General features: G+C 45.2%; 1 protein-coding gene across 7 annotated transcripts in view; it reads left to right on the top strand.

Moving 5' to 3' along the window:
- Positions 1 to 3886: 3886 nt before the first annotated feature.
- The window catches only part of LOC100345682 (chondroitin sulfate proteoglycan 4), an 80754-nt gene continuing 63938 nt past the window's right edge, over positions 3887 to 20702 (top strand). Inside the window, exons 1-4 of one of the 7 annotated variants that reach the window (XM_089312785.1) lie at positions 3887 to 4319; positions 12834 to 12997; positions 13425 to 16982; positions 18477 to 18947. In XM_089312785.1, the coding sequence (XP_089168911.1) occupies positions 4241 to 4319; positions 12834 to 12997; positions 13425 to 16982; positions 18477 to 18947 (4272 nt within the window). In that variant the 5' untranslated portion in view covers positions 3887 to 4240. The remainder of the gene's footprint in view (positions 4320 to 12833; positions 12998 to 13424; positions 16983 to 18476; positions 18948 to 20702) is intronic. The other 6 variants (XR_016220183.1, XM_089312784.1, XM_089312782.1 and 3 more) reach the window with 6 other exon arrangements.

Raw genomic sequence — 20702 nt, 5'->3', positions numbered from 1 at the left:
CCTCGTGGAGAGACTTTCCATTTGATTAGAAATGACCTAGAATGCTAGAGCTGGAACTATTATAGTAATTTAGTGTGAGTGCCACATGTTGGAGAACAGACAGAGGTCCAGCTGGAAATGGCAGGAAATCAGAGTGGCTAAGAGTAATAGATGTATACAGAACCTGGGAAACTGAATTCTTTTTGGCTGGTTCCCCCATTAGTTGCTTGCCAGCCAGCCAGTTGATTCTTCATTCCTGTTTTTATTCTTTTTTAATTTTTTATAGATTTATTTATTTGAAAGGCAGATTAATAGAGACAGGAACACACACACACACAGAGAAAGACACACAGAGAGAGACAAAGAAAGAGAGAGAACTTCTACCCATTGATTCACTTCCAAATGGCTACAACAGCCAATTCTGGGCAAGGACAACGCTAGGAGCCAGGAACTCCATCTGGGTCTCCCACATGGGTGGCAGAGGCCCAAGAACTTAGGTCATCTTCCACTGCCTTCCCAGGTGCATTAACAGGAAGCTGGATTGGCAGCTGGGACTCAAGCTGACACTTCAATAGGGGATGCTGGCATTATAAACAGTGGCTTAACTGGTTGTACTGCAACACTGGCTCCTTTTTTTTTTTTAACTTTTATTTAGTAAATATAAATTTCCAAAGTACAGTTTATGGATACTTCCTCATTTCTTGCTTGTTGGTCAGACACTGATCAACTGCACAACATTTTTGAGATTGGGAAGGTGGCAAGGATACAAAGGAACTAAAAGACAAGTGCACTGAGGAGAGGGGCTGGACTCTCAAAGGTGGCTTTAAGAGTTCTTGCCAGGGGTCTAGGCTCCTCAAGCGGCTCTGAAATCCTGTTCCCATTTAGTCTGAAGCTAAAGAACTGCTGAGGTGGGCCTTACAACCTAGAAAGGAGGGAGAAGTTGTATAAAATGAGGGAGTTGGATTCCTCTACATTAGGCGCAAAGCCATCACTGATACCAGTGAACTCTCTCTGACCCTCCAGCTCCAGTCTGGTACAAACTCAACAAATCGTCACAGCGCTGAGTGAGGTAGGAGCTGTCCTGCCCATTTTGCTGGAAAGCTACAATGCAGCAGCCGTGTTTTCAAGGCCCAGAGAGGACAAGAGATTTGCCCTTGGGCACTGAGGGGAGTCTGCCATGCAAATCCATTGGCCAGGTTCTTAGCTACAACACTGCCACTTCTAGATCAGTCTCAGAATCTCCATCTAATCCCAATATGTCTTTGGTTTTGTGACTGAACATGGAGAAGAGGCTCCTATAAGTCCCCACGTTAATGAGCAGATGACCACTGTGGGAAACTGTACCTCCATCCACTAGGGAGCTCTTTAGAATTCACCTTGATGCTATCCCACCCCCAAGTGAGGAGGTTTGGATATGCATTCATTGGCTCTGTTCCATCAATGGTTGAGGCCTACTCCTGTGAACAGGTCCTGGCTGAAGACAGCCAAAAGACATAAGGAAGTCATGTGTACCAAGGGAATCTCAACTGAGGATAGACAGTGTTCTTGACACTCACGCCAGGGTCCACCATCAGTCAGCTGGACCTCTATGCCTCATCCCAGGGACTACAAGTGTGTGGTCTATAGGACATCAACTATAAGGAAAGGCAAATCGTGCTCAGATTAAAGTTGAGAGGGTTCTTTTGGCTGTAAGGAATGGAAGCCAAGTTGAGCCAGTGTGGGTTAAAAGGGAACACGACTGCGTCATGTGATCAAATCTCAGAAAAGACCAAGGTAAGCTGGTCTCGGGGATGAGTGGAGATGGCAGGGCCCAGGCCCATGCAGCAAATCTGTCCCACCTGCTCTTTCCTGACTGTAGGCTAGTACCTTTGAAAAGGCAGAGGGCTTGGCTACCTACAGCTCCCTGCTTCTCCAGAAAGGGGCAGACTGTCTTAGATGCCTTCCATGGCAGTCTGCAAACAGGAACTGACTAGCTGTGCTTGGGTCAAGTGCCCACTCTCTGACTTATCACTGTGGCCAGCAAATATCATTAAAGTAGAAGCCAGCTCCTACTTTCCACACAAGGTGGGATTGGGGCATGGAGGAGGGGGTGAGGTTTCCAGGAGAATGGAGAGCTGCTGGGTAGACTTAACTGTGTCTGCCCAGAAGTGGAACAGTGGCCTCAGATTAACTGCTGAAGAAAAAGGACAAAATTTGATTCTCTACTCCACCACACTAGAAAAGGAAATGAAGGCTTCATTAATTTCATTAGGAATGTTAGGTAGGAAGTCAGATATGAGCTTATGTGTGTGTGACAAAGGCCTAAGGAGACATCTAGGTCCAGCATATGCATCTCAGCCATCCCAATAACCTTCCAGGGGAAGCCCAGTATTTGCATCCTGCCCCGCCCCTTTTACCTGATAACCTGCCAGGTGGAGGTCCCTGCCCCTTCTGCCTGATAATCTTTCAGGTGCAGCCCAGTATCTGCATTTCAAATATGCATCCTGCCCTGCCCCTTCTACCCAATAACCATCCTTCCTCTAAGGCTCCTCTATGGCTGGGCGATGCCAGCCAGGATTCCTCCTGTCTGATAACTTCAGGGGGAAAACTCAGACAGGAATTTTTCTATTTACATCCAAAAAGCCCTTTGTTCCAAGAGGAGCAGAGGTGGGGAAGCAAGACCCATTCCCTTAAAAACACCTGGCATCAACTGGACTGTGTGCACTCAGCCCTCTGCCTCTCTGCTGAGCAGCCCACCTGGCCTGCCCAGGTGTATTCTTTCCACTCAACCATGTAACATTGCTCTCCCCAGTCTGAGCGACTGGGCACTCTCTCTCAGGTTCTGTCTGGGGAGGTGCCCAACCATTCTGACTGATGTCCCTACCCTAATAAACCTTGCTATTTGCTTTCCACTTAACTCTCTGTCTCACGCCTGAATTCTTTCTTGCACGAAGAACCCTGCCATTCTATGGTAACAGAAACAAAATACCACTTGCATTGATTGTCTTTGTAGCACATGCATTGACATTTTAATCAACATCAATGTTGCAGAGAACAAGACTAAAAAAAATACAGCCCAGAGAAGCTGATTCTAGAAGGATCTGGTTCTTCTTGGCTGAATCCTGTCTCTTAAAAATTTTAATTGTATCTGAAAGGCGGGGGGGGGGGGGGGTGGGGGGGAGAGGGAGAGAGGGAGAGAGGGAGAGAAGGAGGGAGGGAGGGAGGGAGAGAGAGAGAGAAACACAACCATCTGTTGGTTGGTTCACTGGTCCATTGCCTGAAACAGCCAAGGCTGGGCCAGGCCCAAGCCAGGAGCTCAGAACCTCCAAGTATCGGTGGCAGAGACCCAACTATTTCTGCCATCACCTGCCATCCTGTGCACTAGCAGGAAGCTGAACCCAAGCAAAGGAGCTGGGAATAACCAGGCACACCCAAATGGGATGCGGGAGTCCCAAGTCGGGCCTCAAACCCTGTCTCTTAGGTTCCACTTGGGTGGGTTTGCTCCAGCACTCTCAGACCCAGGTGGGGCTGTTCCTCTCTATGATCACGTGCCAAAAGTCAGGCAGCGACCCCCACCACAGGGCACTCTAGGATGTTGATGATTTCTTCTGATAGTTGTGCCAAGGATTTAGTGAACTAATTTGGGGCCCGTGCTTTAAACAACCAAACAAAATTAAAGCTCCCATTTGAGAAGAAAGGATTAGGCCACCTCTCCCCTTTATTTCTTACTCCTCTCTCACATACTTAGCGGTGCCTAGGCACCAGGCAGTCCCTGGGGATACAGCAACAAGAAACAAAGTTGTCTCGCCTCCTAAAACTCACCCTGGTCAGGGCAGCGGCTGCCCTCGGGGGTTCCGGCCCCCTCCGGGAGCCCCCTCCTGCCAGTCCTCCAGCCGGCCCGCCCCCACCCTGGGTTTGTCCCAATCACCTGCTGGCACACGCACACCTGACTCCACCGCCAAGTGCCCAGGTACAGCGGAGGCTTCGTACTTTCTGCCCCTTTGGCGCCAGCCTGCGCGCTGGAGCCCCCCAGGCAGCCCCTTTGGATTTTTACCCCGGGTGGCAAAGGCCCGGCCTGCTCCGCAGGTCCCCGAGTGAGGCCTTGCGCTTGATGGGGCCCAACAGCTGCAGGTTGTAAAAAGCTCTCTCCGCCCCGGTCCAGCCCCTGAGCCGTTGGGGGCGGCGCCCCCTTGCCCAGCTCCGAGCCCGGGCGGCTGGCGCAGGAGCCGGCGCAGGTAGCTAGGCCGCCGCCCGGGAGAGGGCGCGAGGCCGCCGCGGCGGGATGGGGCGGCCCGGGGCCCGCCGCCTCGCCCTGCTCACCGCCTGCCTGGGGCTCTGCGCGGCGCGCGCGGTGCTCGGAGGTACGCGCCCCAAACTTCCCTTCTGCGTCGCTAACCCCAGCCGACCGCGCGGAGAGGGTGGGCGAGCGGTGACGAGTGCGGGGCAGGGACGCCTTCGGAACTCTGGGGACTCTGCGGACCGCGGCGTCGCTGCGTCCCACGGCCACCCCGACTTTGGCTCTCTGGCCGGACGTTCCTGACTCGGGGTGGACGAGGGAGGAGGCTGCTGGGCCCTGCGCTGTGGCCTCGGCTCCGCGGCGGAAAACTTGCAACTCCCAGGCGGCTGCGGCCGGGACCCCAGGCCCAGGGCCTGTGCGCACTGCTGCGCCCTCTGCCTCCAGGGTTTGGAGTTCTCGGGCCGACGCCCTGGTTGCGCTGGGAGAAGCAGAATGCAAGATACCTGCTGGCTTCCCTTTGATCCTTTTGGCTTCTGCCCCTTCCCCAGCCCAGGCCCGGATTACTCGCCTGCACGTGACCAGCACGGCCTTGGGGGTGAAATTCTTTGGTGACTGGGCCATTGTCCTGGGCGTATTTAAGTAGACTCGCGAATTGAAGTTTCTTCTACAGGGTGCAGACTTTAGGGAAGGCGAATGAGTACCTAATCATTTACACTTTTTAACAGATTGAGCCCAGTACTTGGGCCTTCCTTCCCTCTAGGGCTCTTTGGAATTGGATTCAGTTCAACAAAAGGTCAAAGGCCTTGTGTCTCTGTAGTGTTTGGATTGTGCTGATTATTTAGTTGCTTCGATTTTAGGCATAAACAAATACGGATGCTCCGCGCATTATAGTGGGGTTTCTCCTCCTCTTTCCGCCACCATCGTAAATTGGAAAAATCGCAAGTCAGAAGTGCATTTAATCCGCCTCACCTCGGGTATCAGCTCATAGCTGAGCAGGGCCTGTTGCTCCTTGTGATTTCCTGGCTCATCCCAAGCTGGAGGGGCAGTTATCGTTCCATATACTGCTGGCCTAGGAAAAGACCAGACTTCAAAATTTGAAGTATGGTTTGTGCTACATGCAAATGTATTGCTCTTTATACCCCTGCGGACTGGGAGAGAATGTGTGTTGAGCCACTGTCAAGGCCGGGGCTGTCTGTAGCGCACTGCTGCCTGCAGAGCCTGGTGCCAGGAGTAGCTCACAGGAGAGGACTCCTCACTCTTCTCCTGGTCAGGGTGGGGGGGTTCCAGGTCTGTTTCCAGCTGCGTACCTTCCTTCCTGGCTCCTCCTGCCCCCAGGTTCTGTGTGGTTGCAGAGTGGATTGGACAGGAAACTGGAATGACTATGACTTGGGGAAAGAAGATAGGAGTTGGAGGCCCGGGAGATTTGGGAGGGCAGTGAATGGGCTTGATGGACAGAGTGGTTGGTTATAGGTAAGGAGCCAGAGATCCAAATGGTCAGTGTGGGGTGGTGGGAAGCCCATGGCTTTGGAGTCAGGTGGACTTGAGTTTCAGTCTGGGTGCCGGCGTATATTCACACAGTGACCTCAGGGAAGTCATTTGACTTTGTGTAACATTGAGACGATGATAGCACCTTCAGAGATGCTTGCCTAAATCGATGTAACAGCTGTGGGCCACTCAGTAAATGCTCATTTTAGTTCTTTTTGCATTACTTTCCTTCCCACCCCATCTGTACAATTAGCTCGGGTAAGAGTCAATGGGCTAGGTATCCATTTAGGGGTAAAAAACGTGTTCAATGAGAATAAAGGATTCCATTTCAACACACACAGTGTATGCTTCCATTGCTCTGATTGCATGACAAATATTGGATACCAGAGACCTACCAAAACCTGCTGTGTATACTTCAGGTAGAGAGAATATTTCCTTGAGTAGCCAGATGTATGACTTCAGTTGGGTTTCTTCCTTATCTTTGTGATTCAGGCTGTTGAATTGAAGAATTTAATTGCCAAAGGCTTGGGTGAGCTCTGCTGGCTGTCTGTACAGGACACAGAGTGGTCAGTTATTGTCTTGACAAGTCTCACCACTGTGGGAAGCCACCCTTGGTTGAGTTTCTTGATCTCTCTCTCTTTTTTTTTTTTTTTTTTTTGACAGGCAGAGTGGACAGTGAGAGAGAGAGAGAGAGAAAGGTCTTCCTTTTGCCGTTGGTTCACCCTCCAATGGCCGCCACGGCTGGCGCGCTGCGGCCGGTGCACCGCGCTGATCCGAAGGCAGGAGCCAGGTGCTTCTCCGGGTCTCCCATGGGGTGCAGGGCCCAAGCACTTGGGCCATCCTCCACTGCACTCCCGGGCCACAGCAGAGAGCTGGCCTGGAAGAGGGGCAACCGGGACAGAATCCGGCACCCCGACCGGGACTAGAACCCGGTGTGCCGGCGCCGCTAGGTGGAGGATTAGCCTATTGAGCCGCGGTGCCAGCCGAGTTTCTTGATCTCTTTGTATATTCTGGTTATTAATCCTTTACCAGTGTCATAGTTTGTAAATAATTTCTCCCATTCTGTCGGTTGCCTCTTCACTTTCCTGAATGTTTCTTTTGCAGTATAGAAGCTCTTAATTTGATATAATTTGATTTGTTAATTTTGGCTTTGATTGCCTGTGCCTCAGGGGTCTTTTCCAAGAACTCTGCTTATGCCAATGTCTTGCCGGGTTTCCCCTATGTTCTCTAATAATTTGATGGTATCAGGTCATAGATTTAGGTCTTTAATCCATTTTGAGTGGATTTTTGTGCAAGGTGTAAGGTAGGGATCTTGTTTCATACTTCTGCATGTGGAAATCCAGTTTTCCCAGCACCATTTGTTGAAGAGATTGTCTTGCTCCAAGGATTGGTTTTAGCTTCTTTGTCAAAGATAAATTGGTTGTAGACGCTTAGATTGATTTCTGGCATTTGTATTCTGTTCCATTGGTCTATCCATCTGTTTTTGTACCAGTACCATGCTGTTTTGATTTTAACTACCCTATAGTATGTCTTGAAATCTGGTATTGTGATGCCTCTGCCTTTATTTTTGTTGTATAAAAATGAACTTTTAGGGGCTGGCTCTGTGGCGTAGCCGGTAAAGCCACCACCTGCAGTTCTGGCAGCCCATATGGGCTCCGATTGAGTCCCAGCTGCTTCTCTTCTGATCCAGGTGGCTGCTATGGCCTGGGAAAGCCATAGAAGATAGTCCACGTGCTGAGTCTCTGAACCTGCATGGGAGACCTGGAGGAAGCTTCTGGTTCCTGGCTTTGGATTGGCTCAGTTTCTACTGTTAGAGCCATTTGGGGAGTGAACCAGTGGATGGAAGACCTTTCCCTCCCTCCCTCCCTCCCTCCCTCCCTCCCTCCCTCTTTATCTCTCTGTCTCTCTCTCTCTGCCTCTGCTTCTCTGTAACTCTGCCTTTCAAATAAATAATCTTTAAAAAATAAATTTATATACTTAAGGCACTTATGGTATATATTTGGAATAAAGGCAATACATAAAATGGTATACTATAAAAATTACAGAGTATTACATAATGAAAAGATAATTCTAATTTTCAGTGAAGGCTAACAGTTCTGAAATATTTTTCAAAACACTTGGGCCATCTTCCACAGCCATCCTAGGCACATTAGCAGGGAGCTGGGTTGGAAGTGGAATAGCTAGAACTTGAACCAGTGCCCATATGGGATACCACGTTGTAGGCAGCACTTTAATCCCTTATATCACAGTGCAGGCTCCAGAGTCTAAACTCTTTAACTTGAGTGTTTTTAAGGCCATTATCTATTGGCTGCCTACTGTGTACCAGGCACTGTTGTAGGCACTGAGAATTAGGTAGCAATTCCAACTAACAAAGACTTCTGACCTCATAATTTTACATTCTATTGGGGATAGTATGGTCTTGGGGCCAAGTGATAACCAAGAAAGCAAATTAAGAAGGTATGTAGTGATTGCAATAAGGGTCTTAAAAAGTACTTGTATTTGTGCATTTGCGTGCATTTATTTCATACAGAAAGTACCGTCCAGGCTTATGCAAGAATGTTCAAAGCAGCTTTATTTATAATAGCCAAAAAATTGGAACTAGAAATGCCCATCAGCCAAAGAATGGTTAGATGAATTGTAGTATATCCAGATAATATATAGTATCCAGCAGAGACAGGTAGGAGCTACTGATACAGGCAGCAACATAGGTGAATTTCAAAGATGCTGTGATGAATGAAAGAAGGAAGACACACCAGAGAATCAATACGGCATTGCATTTACATGAATTCAAAGAGATGCAAAACCTATCTGCAGTGAACTGCATCAGGACAGTGGTTGCAGGAGTAGCCAGCCTCTGGCATGTGCACATTTGCATGTATTACCCAGAAGGCTCGGAGAATCCCTTTCAGAGGCACAGGCAGCATTTGTCCTCTGCTTGTCCTGTCACCCTCATGCTACTCCTGCCTCAGCCAGGCTGTCATACTTCATACTGTGCCCAGCCAGACTGCGCTTTCAGTTCCCTGTGTTCACCCTTCTCCCTTCTCTCCTGTCTTCTCTCTCCACTACCTCTCTGTTTCACCTGACAGGTCTTCGCAGAAGCCCTGGCTTTGACTGGAACCCTTCTCTCTTGACGAGGCAAAGTGTTTCTGGTGTTGCCCACATTTCCCAGTTAATCAAGTAGCTGTAGTGGATGAGCAGTCTTTAATGTGTACCATCAGATCCTCAGTACCAAATAAAACACAAGGCCTCATTTGTGGACAGAATAACCTGTGCATGGGATCTATCACTTACCTCTGCCTGGGAGAGACAATTTGTAGCTGGATTGCTCCCTCCCTCATATCCCCGTTGAAAACAAAGGAGCTTCTATTGTATCAAATTCCTTTTAAGATTTATTTATTGAAGCCAGTGCTGTGGAGTAGCAGGTAAAGCCACCTCCTGCAGTGCTGGCATCCCATATGGGTGCTGGTTCGTGTCCTGGCTGCTCCACTTCTGATCCAGCTCTCTGGTATGGCCTGGGAAAGCAGTAGAAGATGGCCTAAGTGCTTGGGCTCCTGCACTCACATGGGAAGACCCAGAGGAAGCTCCTGGCTTCGGATTAGCCCAGCTCCAGCCATTGTGGCCAGTTAGGGAGTGAACCAGCGGATGGAAGACCCCACCCCACATACACACATTCTGCCTGTCCTTCTTTCTCTGTGCAGCTCTTGACTTTCAAATAAATAAACAAATCTTAAAAAAGAAGAATCTCACTTTTAAAAAAAGATTTATTTATTTACTTATAAGTTAGAATTTCAGAGAAAGAGCATGAGAGAGAACATGAGCTTCCAATCACTTGTTAACTCCCCAAATGGCCATGATGGTCAGGCCTGGGCCAAGCCAGATCCAGGAGCTTCATCCAGGTCTCACACGTGGGTGCAAGCACTTGGGCCATACTCCGCTGCTTTTTCAGGCCATTAATAAGGAGCTGGATCATAAGTGGAGCAGCCGGGACTCAAACCAGCACACATATGGGATGCCAGTGCTGTAGACAGCAGCTTAACCCGCTGTGCACAATGCTGACCCCTATTGCACCGACTTTCTAACATCAGCTAGGTGTGCTCTTCTTCCCAAGCTGATTTCTCCTGCAGGCCTCTTTATTTGGTTAATTCTGTATTTTCAAGTCTTGATCATACCTGGCACATGGTAGGTGATCCATAAATAGTAAACAAAATTAAAAAGAAAGCACAAAACCAAAATCAAACAACAAAGCCAAAAAGATGTATTTTGGAAGAAGGAATGAGAACCACTTCTAGGGTGCATATAATGAATAAAATAATCTTCCTCCTGTGAGAAATTGCAGAGCAATATCAATGTTTGCCTTCCACAAAGCAGTATCTTATAAACCTTACTGCCAAACTTGCTCTCCACTCATGCCTTTTATTTAAGCACACAAAACCAGAACGCCATCTCTGATTTTTGTTCAACTTGATTTGTTTCACAAATACTGAAATCACACCTTCTTCTTTAGTAGAGGTTGGGAGTGACTTTTTTTTTCTACAAGCCAACTTGTGTTTATATAATTTCTTTAGTGTTATTTGGAGATAACTAGTAGGAGTTGCAAAAGGTGGGATCAACTTGGAAATACATGAAGTTATGAAATGGCTTTAGGTTGTCAAACCAGAAGTTATTAATGTTCTTTGTTTTTTTTTTTCTTGAGGCAATGGAAATTTCTGGCCACCAACTGGGATAGGAGTTGATTTAGTGCCAAAGAGGTGAAATGTGGGAAAATATAAGGATATTGTTTATTAATGTTGCTTAGTCATTCTCCCCAGTTGATTTCATGATTCAAAAACCATTTCCTGGTTTTGAAAACTTAACAATACCGCCTTCAAGTCAGAAATTGGGGTGAGGGAGTTCAGTAATAAGACAGCCATGAGGATAAACCCAGATAGGGTTCTTAATTGCTTGTATTAACTTTAAAAACTTTGTGCATTCTGGTTTTATGGCATTTAATTATTAAGGGCACTTATGAATATCTGAGAGTCTGTGGCAACTCTATTCATCTGTGTATTAACTTCATATCTTGATTAAAATACTGGAATGCTAGTTGGAAATGTTTGATTTTTATCCTAACTTTGTTTCTAACTAATTGTTGACTTTGTACAGGTTCCTAAGCTTCTACAGATCTGATTTTACTCAAGTATAGAATGAGGAATCTGTTTGGTCAGTTTAATTTGGTTCAGTAAGTGCTTGCTTGCTATCTGTTTTAGGTCAGATTCCCTGAAACAGAGAGAGAGAATTCAAGACAGGGATTCTTTTGCAAGTGAACCATTGAGTAATTTTTCCCAGGAGGCAATATAAGAAGTGAAGGAAGCAGACTATGGCAGGAAAGCCAAAGATGTGGTTTCAGCTGCCGTAACATCAGCTTGATTGCACAGATGGCTATGGAGCATGTTTGTCAAAAAAGAGTTCCATGTATTTTATAGATCTGCTTCTATCAGTCAATGGCTGTGGGTTGCCATCCAGGGTAGGGACTGACTATTGGAACTTCTGGTTAAGGCAGTTCATCAGCTGAAGGATGTGTGCATCAGCCCATTAAAGGGTTCTAAGTGAGGCCCCTGCAGAGTCTATTACACCATCTGTGTGCCTACCATTGTGCTAAGTCCTAGAGAGAAAAAGATGCAAAAGATATGTCTTAAGAAATTCAAGGAAAATCAGTGTAGAAGATGCATGCAGAAATAGTTATTTCAATACAGCATGGTAAGTGCTAGAATAAAGAAATATGCAGAATGTTGTAGGAGCAGAGAGGAGAGGCAGATATTATAGTTTGGGTTCCCAAAAGCAGCGTCTGAGATGGAGAGAAACATGAAGGCTTTTTTGTAGAGTATTCATGGGTCAACATCTGAGGATAAGAAAGGTAAAGAAGAGATGAGAAGGAGGATGGATTGGAAGAAATGGAAGTCCAGTAATATGGTCTTAATGGAAGCCACAGCTGGGCATGAGGAGGAGTTGTAAAGATGAGGGAGCTGTCTCCTAGCCTCATATCTTGCTAGCAGCAAGGGTACAAAGTCCTTCATTCCTGAAGGAGGATCAGAGTGGTCTGTCAGTGTCACAGTGTCCTCCACAGTCTTCCTCTTAGACCACTCAGATCCCCTTCTTCATGTAAATTCTGGCAACCAAGCCTGGGTGATGATCTTCATGTTACTCCATATCCTTTGAAGATCCTCTTACCTTAAATTGGCATCTCTGCTGCTCTCAATGGTATCCTGATGTTATCACTTTAACTTTTATTCATGAGTGGTTTGACCCTTTGTCAACGTGCTCATCTGAGGCCAGGGTGTCTGCACTTATTTATTTGCTGCCTAGTAAGTTACCCCAGGCATTCAAGAGGGTGAACTTGGACACCGAACACATTCTTTGTATCCTCATTGTCCAAGAATATTTCAACTGCTCCTGATGGTTCAGTTACACTGACAAATTAGGGACAGTCTTTGCCTGCACATTGCTTGATATAAGAACAAATGGTGAGGAAGTACCTTTCAAATAGGAAGAATCTTGCTATTGCTAGTGAAAGAATTAAACTGAGAATTTTGACACCATAACCTAGATTTTTGGGAACCGGAGTACAGTTCCTTAAGTGGGTCACTGAGAGTGGAAAATGAGGTCATCTTGACCTAGCCCCTTGGTTCTCATATACCTCCTAGAGACATAGCATTGTGAAAAGATCTTTGATTTAAAGATACCTTGTGTCCTGGAGGATAGAACCCTGTAGGGATAAGGTATTGCCTCTGGCTTGGTGATTTCATATATCTTCATCAGGCCATTCCAGCACTCTAATGGACCTGGGACTTTGGTGGTATATTATGTACTAGGAACCATGGATCCTGTGGTCTTGGTAGCGGTCTTGGGTGGATGGAGAAGTTGAGCTGCAATTCAGTCTTAGTGAAACCTCTTGAGAATTCTGGATGAGGAAGAGCTGTTCCTTAATTGGGTGAGAGTATACTGAGCCTTATACACTTGTGCTGGATCTGTGGTCCATCCTTGGAAGCAGGTGTGAGCTTAGCAAGGCAGCTTTCTTCATCAGAGTCAGTCTCTTTGGGGGAAGATAATATAAAGTAGAATAGTCACTGTGTAGTAAGATTTACTAACTTATACTCATTTCTTATTTCCCCCCCAGCTTCATTTTATGGCGAAAGCTATGTAGAGCTCAACATCCTAGAAAGTTCCTCTGAGCTATCTCTTCAGTTCAAATTTCAAACCAGCAAACCACAGGGATTGCTTTTTCTTGCAGCTGGGAAAAGTGACTATTGTATACTAGAACTTCTATCAGGAACGTTACGGGTATGATTTTTAAACATCTTTGAAACATATAAGCATTTGATTACTGGAGAGAAAAACAGTAAGAATGAAAGGGAACAAAATAGCTATATAGTTAGTGACAGTTGTTTCATTACAGTAAAATGATATGCCATCTGTATAGGTTGGGATCTTTTCCAGTGTTACCAGCTTGTCTTAAATATTCTGAATCTAAGATTTTCCGACTTCAATATAAGACCAGTTGCATGATATGGTTGGCTTAAACTATGTATGTGTGTTAAAATGTTATATTGGACCCTTAAAAATGTTCAAGTATTATATGTTAATCTACAATTAAAAATAAATATAAAAATATTCCATCTGAATATGTGGGAAGGGTTTTCATGTAAAAATATCCCCCCCCAAAACACTATGAGATTAGGTTAACTAATTATGATTCTTTCTCTTTCAGGTGAAAGTAAATTTGGGTGCAGGTGAACAAGTGCTCCTTTCTGAACAAAGACTTCACATGGATGACTTGGTTTGGCATTTTGTGGAACTGTACTGTGTTAAGGATAATATTTCCTTGATCATTGACAAACATTACAAGACAACTGAGCAAATAGCTGGTGGGATGCCTAGGCTGAGCTTTCAACACGGAATCTACATAGGAGGCCATGGGGGACTCAATGTTCCTTACATTGATGGAGAGTTCCCCAACTTCCGTGGCTGTATGGAGGATGTAATATTTAACAAGAGGGAGATCCTTAAGTCCCTTAGATCTTACCCTGGTTTCAAGAAGGTCTATGAGGTGTCACTAGGATGCAGTGATGAGTTTTTTGCAGGACAGGACGAAGCCATCAATTTCTTTAGCTCCAGATCCTATGTCACTTTTACAGAATGGAAGGTGCAAAGGAAAGGATTATTGGAATTTGCTTTGCAAAGTGGAACTCAGCAAGCCTTGCTTTTATTTCAGTCAGGCAGAGAGGGAGATTTTGTTGCTTTGGAAATACATGAAGGCCTACTGAAGGCTCATGTTGGAAGGGGTACGAGTAAAGCACAGCTTTCTTCTTCTTGTGTAGTTAATGACAACAAGTGGCATGTTATTCAGCTCAAATTTATGGGAAGATATCTAGACCTCATTGTAGATAAGCAAGGAGAAAGGACTTTGCTGCCTTTGCAAAGCAAACCATTTGTATCTGAGGGCCCCCTCTTCCTGGGAGGTCTTGATAACCGAATGCGGGAAGAAGCAAAGAGGTTAGAACTTGCCTCCGTACCCAGGAAATCTGCTCGGGGAATCTCTTTTAAAGGGTGCTTAAGAGGCTTGGAAGTCAACTCAGAAAAGAGAGCCTTAAGGGACGCCCTTGTTTCCAAAGATATTTCAGCTGGGTGTAAAAGTAGCATAAACCCTTCCCTAACAACAGTGGAAAACCTGCTGCAGTCAGAAGTTTCCTGTTCCACTGGCATCCCTGAAACTATCAAACCTTCCCTTCAAGATGAAATAAGCCATTTCTTGGTTTTGAGTAACTTAGAGGTCCAAGAAGGTGGACGAGCCTTACTGGAACAAAAGCATATCAGGTTGAACGTGGAGTTTGAAGATTTGGGTCTCCATCATTCTCAAATACTCGTCAAGATAGAGGAAATGCCCACTCATGGGTTCTTTCAATTAGATGTTTCACCTGAGCAGAATGTGGAGAAGGCTTTTACTATGTTAGATTTGTGGCAAGGAAAAGTTTGGTATGTCCATGATGGCTCAGAAGAATCTACAGATCATTTCACATTTTCCATCTCTTCCAAAAGCAAGAAGGAAATGCCATTGTATCTGCAAGATCATGCTGCACATGTGTTTCACATTACTGTCCTACCAGTAAATGACCCCCCGTACCTTAAGCTCCCAGAAGGAAACTTGCTTCTCCTGTTTGAAAATTCTAGGAAACGAGTGACCCCTGATGTAATACATGTGTCAGACCCTGACACTGACTCTTTGAGTCTCAGTTTTTCAGTTCTTGGTAACTTCAATTCAGATGCTGGATTTTTAGAAAATGCCCGTGATCGTGGGAAAGCCATTAGTGGTTTTACCCAGAAAGATTTAAGAGATGGCAATGTTTTCTACGTGCACAGGGGCCATCGAAACTCTCGGATTGTTCTGAGAGCAAGTGATGGAGAGCTGGTGAGCAATACAGTGGTGTTGCGGGTGATGGCTGTTCCTTGGGACTTTGAAGTGGCCAATAGAACTGGTGTGGTTGTACAACAGGGTGGCACTGTCCTGATTACACGGAGTAACTTGTCAGTGGTGGTTAACGGTCAACTGCCTGAGATGCAGACCCGCTACGAGATCACTCGCCCACCTCAGTTTGGCCAGGTTCAGCGGCAGGGATCAAATGGGGAATGGAAACAGGTTAGTACCTTTTCTCAGCATGCCATTGATCGGAGTCGGGTCCGCTATTGGAGTACAGTCAAAGCATTGCAGCTTGAAAATGTTACGGATTACTTTAAATTTAAAGTGAATGTGGAAGGGAAAGTCAATGAAGAGCTGATGTTTCCTGTGACCATTCAGTGGCTGAAGTTTATGCTGCTGAAAAATGTTCCTCTAGAGATCACTCAAAAAAACAAGCAAGTATTGAGTTCGGATCATTTGCGGGCTACAACAGAGGGCGTGGAAGTAGCTGAGGAGGGACTACATTTTAAGTTACTAACCCCACCTACGAAAGGGAAATTGCTACTTGGCAATAAAGTTCTAAAAACAAACTCAGTCTTCAGCCAAAGAGATATTACAGATGCTAAGATAAGTTATGAACCTCAGGAGAGGCCAAAGGAAGATTCACAAGACAATTTTAGGTTTTTAATTATTGCAAAACACATAGAATCAAAAGATTACACCTTCAGAATAAACTTTAAAGCAGATAAGGTGTACATTATTTTAACCAACAAAGAATTACTTGTAAAAGAAGGAGAAGGGAAAGTAATTACAAAATCAGAATTATTTGTTCAAACCATAGACAATCAAATCTTCCAATATAAAATCACCAAGAGTCCTCAACATGGGAAATTGAAACTAATTAGCTTTACAGATTCTCTAGAAAACAGTGACAATGTCACTGCTTTCACTGATCAAGACATTGTGGGTGAACGGCTGATGTATGTTCATGATGACTCTGAGACCCGGTATGATGAATTCTTCATTGTGGCTTCCACCAAAGGCCCAGACCAAGAGGAAGTGGTCAGGGATCTTGACCTAGAGCCTTTGTCCACAGAAATCCAAGTCACCATCTCTGTTGAGTTAAAGAATGATGAGAAACCGGTGCGTGTGGTGGATAAGGTTTTTCATGTTGTGCGGAATGGCCAGCGCTTGTTGACCCAGGAGGATCTCTGTTACCATGACCCTGACTTAGATTTTGATGACGGGCAGTTGCTGTACACTCGGCGAGGCATCCCAAATGGGGATTTGGTACAAGCCAGTGACCCTACTCAGAAACTCTACAAGTTCAGGCAAGAGGACCTGTGGGAAGGGCATGTGCTCTTCAAACACTGGGGTGCAGACTCGGCTCGCTTCGTGCTATTTGTGACAGATGGTGTCCATTATACGTCGTCCCTTCTCGAGGTCAGTGCATCAGACCCTTATGTGCAGGTGGCCAACAACACAGGGCTACTTGTGCAGAGAGGACAAGAGGGCAGTGTCACAACAGCCAACCTGAGTGTCACCACAAACCAGGATGTCAGAACGGACCACGAGATTAAATTTCACATCGTGCAGCCCCCAAAGCATGGCAGAGTCCTAGTCAACAAGACTGTGTCCCACTCATTTTCCCAGCATGACTTGAAGCAAGGATATGTGATTTATAGGCATGATGGCAGTGGTGACTTCGATGTGTTCAACCTGACAGTGAAAGTCAAAGATGTCTACTTAGAAGTGGAAGTTTATGTTCAAGTATGCTTGGACGGCTACCAACATCACACCCACATTCTGCAGAGAAAGACCCTTGTAGTTGAAGAAGGGAAACCAGTAAAACTGAGTAGAGGAAGGTTCCAGGTAGGTATTTGTCCTACACATCAAGTGCTTTCTCTCCCAGAACTCACAAGTTATGTGTTTGCTTCTGAAAGCTCTCTTGATATCAGGAGTGATTTTTTTTAAAGAAAAATATAAATGCTATTGAGAAGATAATGATTTTGATACCAATTTTCTATACTTGATCTTAGCCAAAAGGCTGAGAAGTGATGATACTACCAATTTTCTTACAATTGGAAATGGAATATAAGGAATGCTCAGCTTTATTTTAAACCTGCATTTGCAAGTGTTTAGTATGAACTGGGAATAAGAAAGGGAAGTAAATACAAGGAGGCTTAAAAAATCTTCATGAAAAATGTACATTATCTTTTAATTCTGCTTTTCATGAATTTTTTGGAGCCCACTCTTATTATGGTACATTAAGAGATCTTTTTTTTTTTTTAATTTATTCATAGCAGCTCTGCCAATATGTGATTGAGTTACATTCATGATGTGATGAGGCTGGGTACAAAAATTTAGAATGATTTAACAAACAGAAAAGATTTCTAAAGTGCAGATGGTATAATATAACACAGCTTACTTCCTAAGTTCCGACTGTGGCTTTGTTTAGTTGAAATTGATGATAAAACTGGCCTAGAACAGTGGAATGCCAGACACGAGACCAGAGCTGCCTGGTCTCCTAGGGCTCCTACTTGGAGGCTTCCAGCAAAGTCCTGTTAGTCAGAACGAGAAGAGGGTGTTCTTTTTAGAATGATTCTCTATAGGATATGGGATGTGTAAGCTCTAATTTTTGAGAATTGGCTACAAATGCAGTCTATTCAGAATCTACCCTCAGGACCTCAAACAAATTTACTTGTTTACTAAATGCAAGAAATAGCTGCCAGTGGAAAAGAATTCAAATTAGAGTGGGTTTAGTAAATAATGTGGTTTGATTAAGGAAATGTGGAGCCCACCAGCTTTTCTCAATATTTTTTCAAGAACTTAGAGTTTATATTTAAGTTTCACCACAAGGGGGCATGCACAATTCAGTGACTATAAAGCAGAAGCAGTCGGTTTTGAGGTGGATTTTGCTGAATCCATAAAGTAAAGAAGTATGGAAAATGCTGAGCTAGTTAAATTGGGGAGGAAAAAGCTCCCCTTTAAGAACTTGCCATTTTAATGACTCAACTGCTGCTGCTTCTACCATCTTTTATTCCTTTTCCTTTTACCATTTAATTTCTGTCACTCCCAATTTCCTGAGTCCTGGGTATTTTGCCGCTGTGAACAATGCTTTGTTAATACATTAGAAGCTACTCAGTTGTTGTTGACTGTTCCTCTTCTGTGACTTGGGCTCATGTTTAAAATATTGGGATGGGCACCAAAAGAGATCCTGGCTCAAACTGCATATCAACCCCGGGTTGTACCTTAAGTCTTTTGTGGACGTTAATAGAAAGGATTTAGGTTCATCAACAGTATTGACTCCCACATTTATGAATGTGTTCCTCTTTTTGCGTCTGTTGTTGTGTGTGTGGACTCAAGGCTGGGAATGAAGATAATTTTCCTTCAGAGGCAATGTTCATCGTCAGAACTCCACCCATGCATGGATTCCTCCAAAAGTCCATAGCACAAGAAGACAGCTTGAACACAGAAGAGCGGTCCCCCTTGGTTTTCACACAGCAGGATGTCAATGCTGGCCATATCCTCTATGTACAGACAGTGCCTGGCCAACAACAAGACCGTTTCTCCCTGGATGTGATGACTGGTTCCCAAGTTGTGAGTGCAGTGGAGATCCTGGTGGACATTGTCCCTAAGTGGATTCCCCTGGAGGTGCAGAACTTCACCGTTCAAGAAGGTGGCTCTAAAGCACTCCTGCAAGACCATCTCAAAATTCCGAGCCAATATTTTGAGGGATTTGACTGTGAATTTGTCCTACTTGAACCACCAAAGCATGGTTATATTGAAAGTTCCAATTTACCAAGAATAAAGCTAATGAAATTTACGAGGAAACAGGTAATAACTTTCAGTTGATATGTTGGGGTGTGTTAGGTAAGAGAAAGAAAAATTGGCTACCTATCACTTAGGCTTATGACTTTTGCGAAGTGGGGGATCTTGGAAGGTTTCTAGTCCAACCACTCATCAGGTGCTGGAACCTCTACAGAGAACTCAGCCAACCATTGCTTAGATGTCCTCAGTGATGGAGACTTAACTCCTTTTAGAGATGGGCCCTTCTAGTTTAAATACACTGTGATTGTTAGAGGTTTTTTTAGACTGAGCTGAAATATGCTACTTGGAGACTTCTAGTTGTGGTTACCCACAGAACAAATCATACCTTCTTTTATGAAAACTCTTTAAATATTTGAAGGGAAAGGCTGTCAAATTCCCTTGGACTTTTGTCTTCTTCAGATTAAACATTTGTAATCTTTCTGCTTACAGGCCGTGGGTTTCCTCCACCACCCTGACTTCTTAATTCTAGATGAGTAACACATTGTCACTGTCCCTCTCAGGGATCTCAGGATAGCACCCAGATACCAAACCCACTTCATGCTCTCATCATTGATGGAGGGTTTTTTTCTTTCTTTTTTTTTCTGTCATGCAACTTATAGATGCTGGCAGACTCTCTGTCATCCCCTGTGCTAAGCATAGTGGGTATTAATAGCCAGAAATGGCCCAGTCCCTACAATCAGGGAGGTGGATTGTCTGCCAGTCTGGCATCCCATCAGTATAACCAGTGCTAACCCTCAGATACCGTCAGCTTTCTTTGCCTTGGGTCAGAATGGTATCATTGTCAGACACTGCTGTCTTTTGAATACAAGAATAATTTTCATATTTTTTCCAGTTTTGGAAAGTAGCTTGCAGATTCTCATCACTCCCTTCCTAAGCCCCTAGAATACATATTCTTCAGGTTGGAAACTGTTAACCTCCACTTCCTATATTTGAATATATTTTTCTGGTCAGCTGAGGACACACATGTAGCCTGTTTAATTTTGTTTCTAAGAATTTCAGTGCACTGGCGCCGTGGCTCAATAGGCTAATCCTCTGCCTTGTGGCGCCGGCATATGGGTTTCTAGTCCCGGTCGGGGCATTGGATTCTGTCCCGGTTGCCCCTCTTCCAGGCCAGCTCTCTGCTGTGGCCAGGGAGTGCAGTGGAGGATGGCCCAAGTCCTTGGGCCCTGCACCAGCATGGGAGACCAGGAAAAGCACCTGGCTCCTGGCTTCAGATCAGCGCAATGCACCGGCCGTGGCGGCCATTGGAGGGTGAACCAACGGAAAAGGAAGACCTTTCTCTCTGTCTCTCTCTCACTGTCCACTCTTCCTGTCAAAAAAAAAAAATTCAGTGCATGCACTGATTGGATCAATCTATTAAAAGTAGTTGTTTGGAGTTATTGGGTGGAATTACCCTGGCAAGTCAAACATTCCTCACCCTAGGGGCTGGAGTTGCGGCGTAGGGGGTAAAGCTGTCAGCCATGACATCAGCATCTCCTATGGGTGCTAGTTCAAGTCTTGGCTGTTCCACTTATCCAGCTCCCTGCTAATACACCTGGGAAAGCAGCAGAAGATGGTCCAAGTCCTTGGGCCCCTGCACTCATGTGGGAGACCTGGATGAAACTCCTGGCTCTGGGCTTTGGCCCAGCCCAGCCTTGGCCTTTGTGGCCATTTGAAGAATGGACCAGGGATGAATATCTCTGTCTCCTCTTTATCCCAGGCCATAACTCTGCCTTTCAAATAAATAAACAAATCTTTAAAAAATATATTCCTTGCTCTCAA

Source organism: Oryctolagus cuniculus, chromosome 14 (assembly GCF_051225735.1).
Source record: "Oryctolagus cuniculus isolate XC-2025 breed Fujian yellow rabbit chromosome 14, ASM5122573v1, whole genome shotgun sequence".
NCBI classification, from domain to species: Eukaryota; Metazoa; Chordata; class Mammalia; order Lagomorpha; family Leporidae; genus Oryctolagus; species Oryctolagus cuniculus.
The sequence above is the reverse complement of the archived record's forward strand: the minus strand, read 5'-3'. Positions and strand labels throughout refer to the sequence as shown.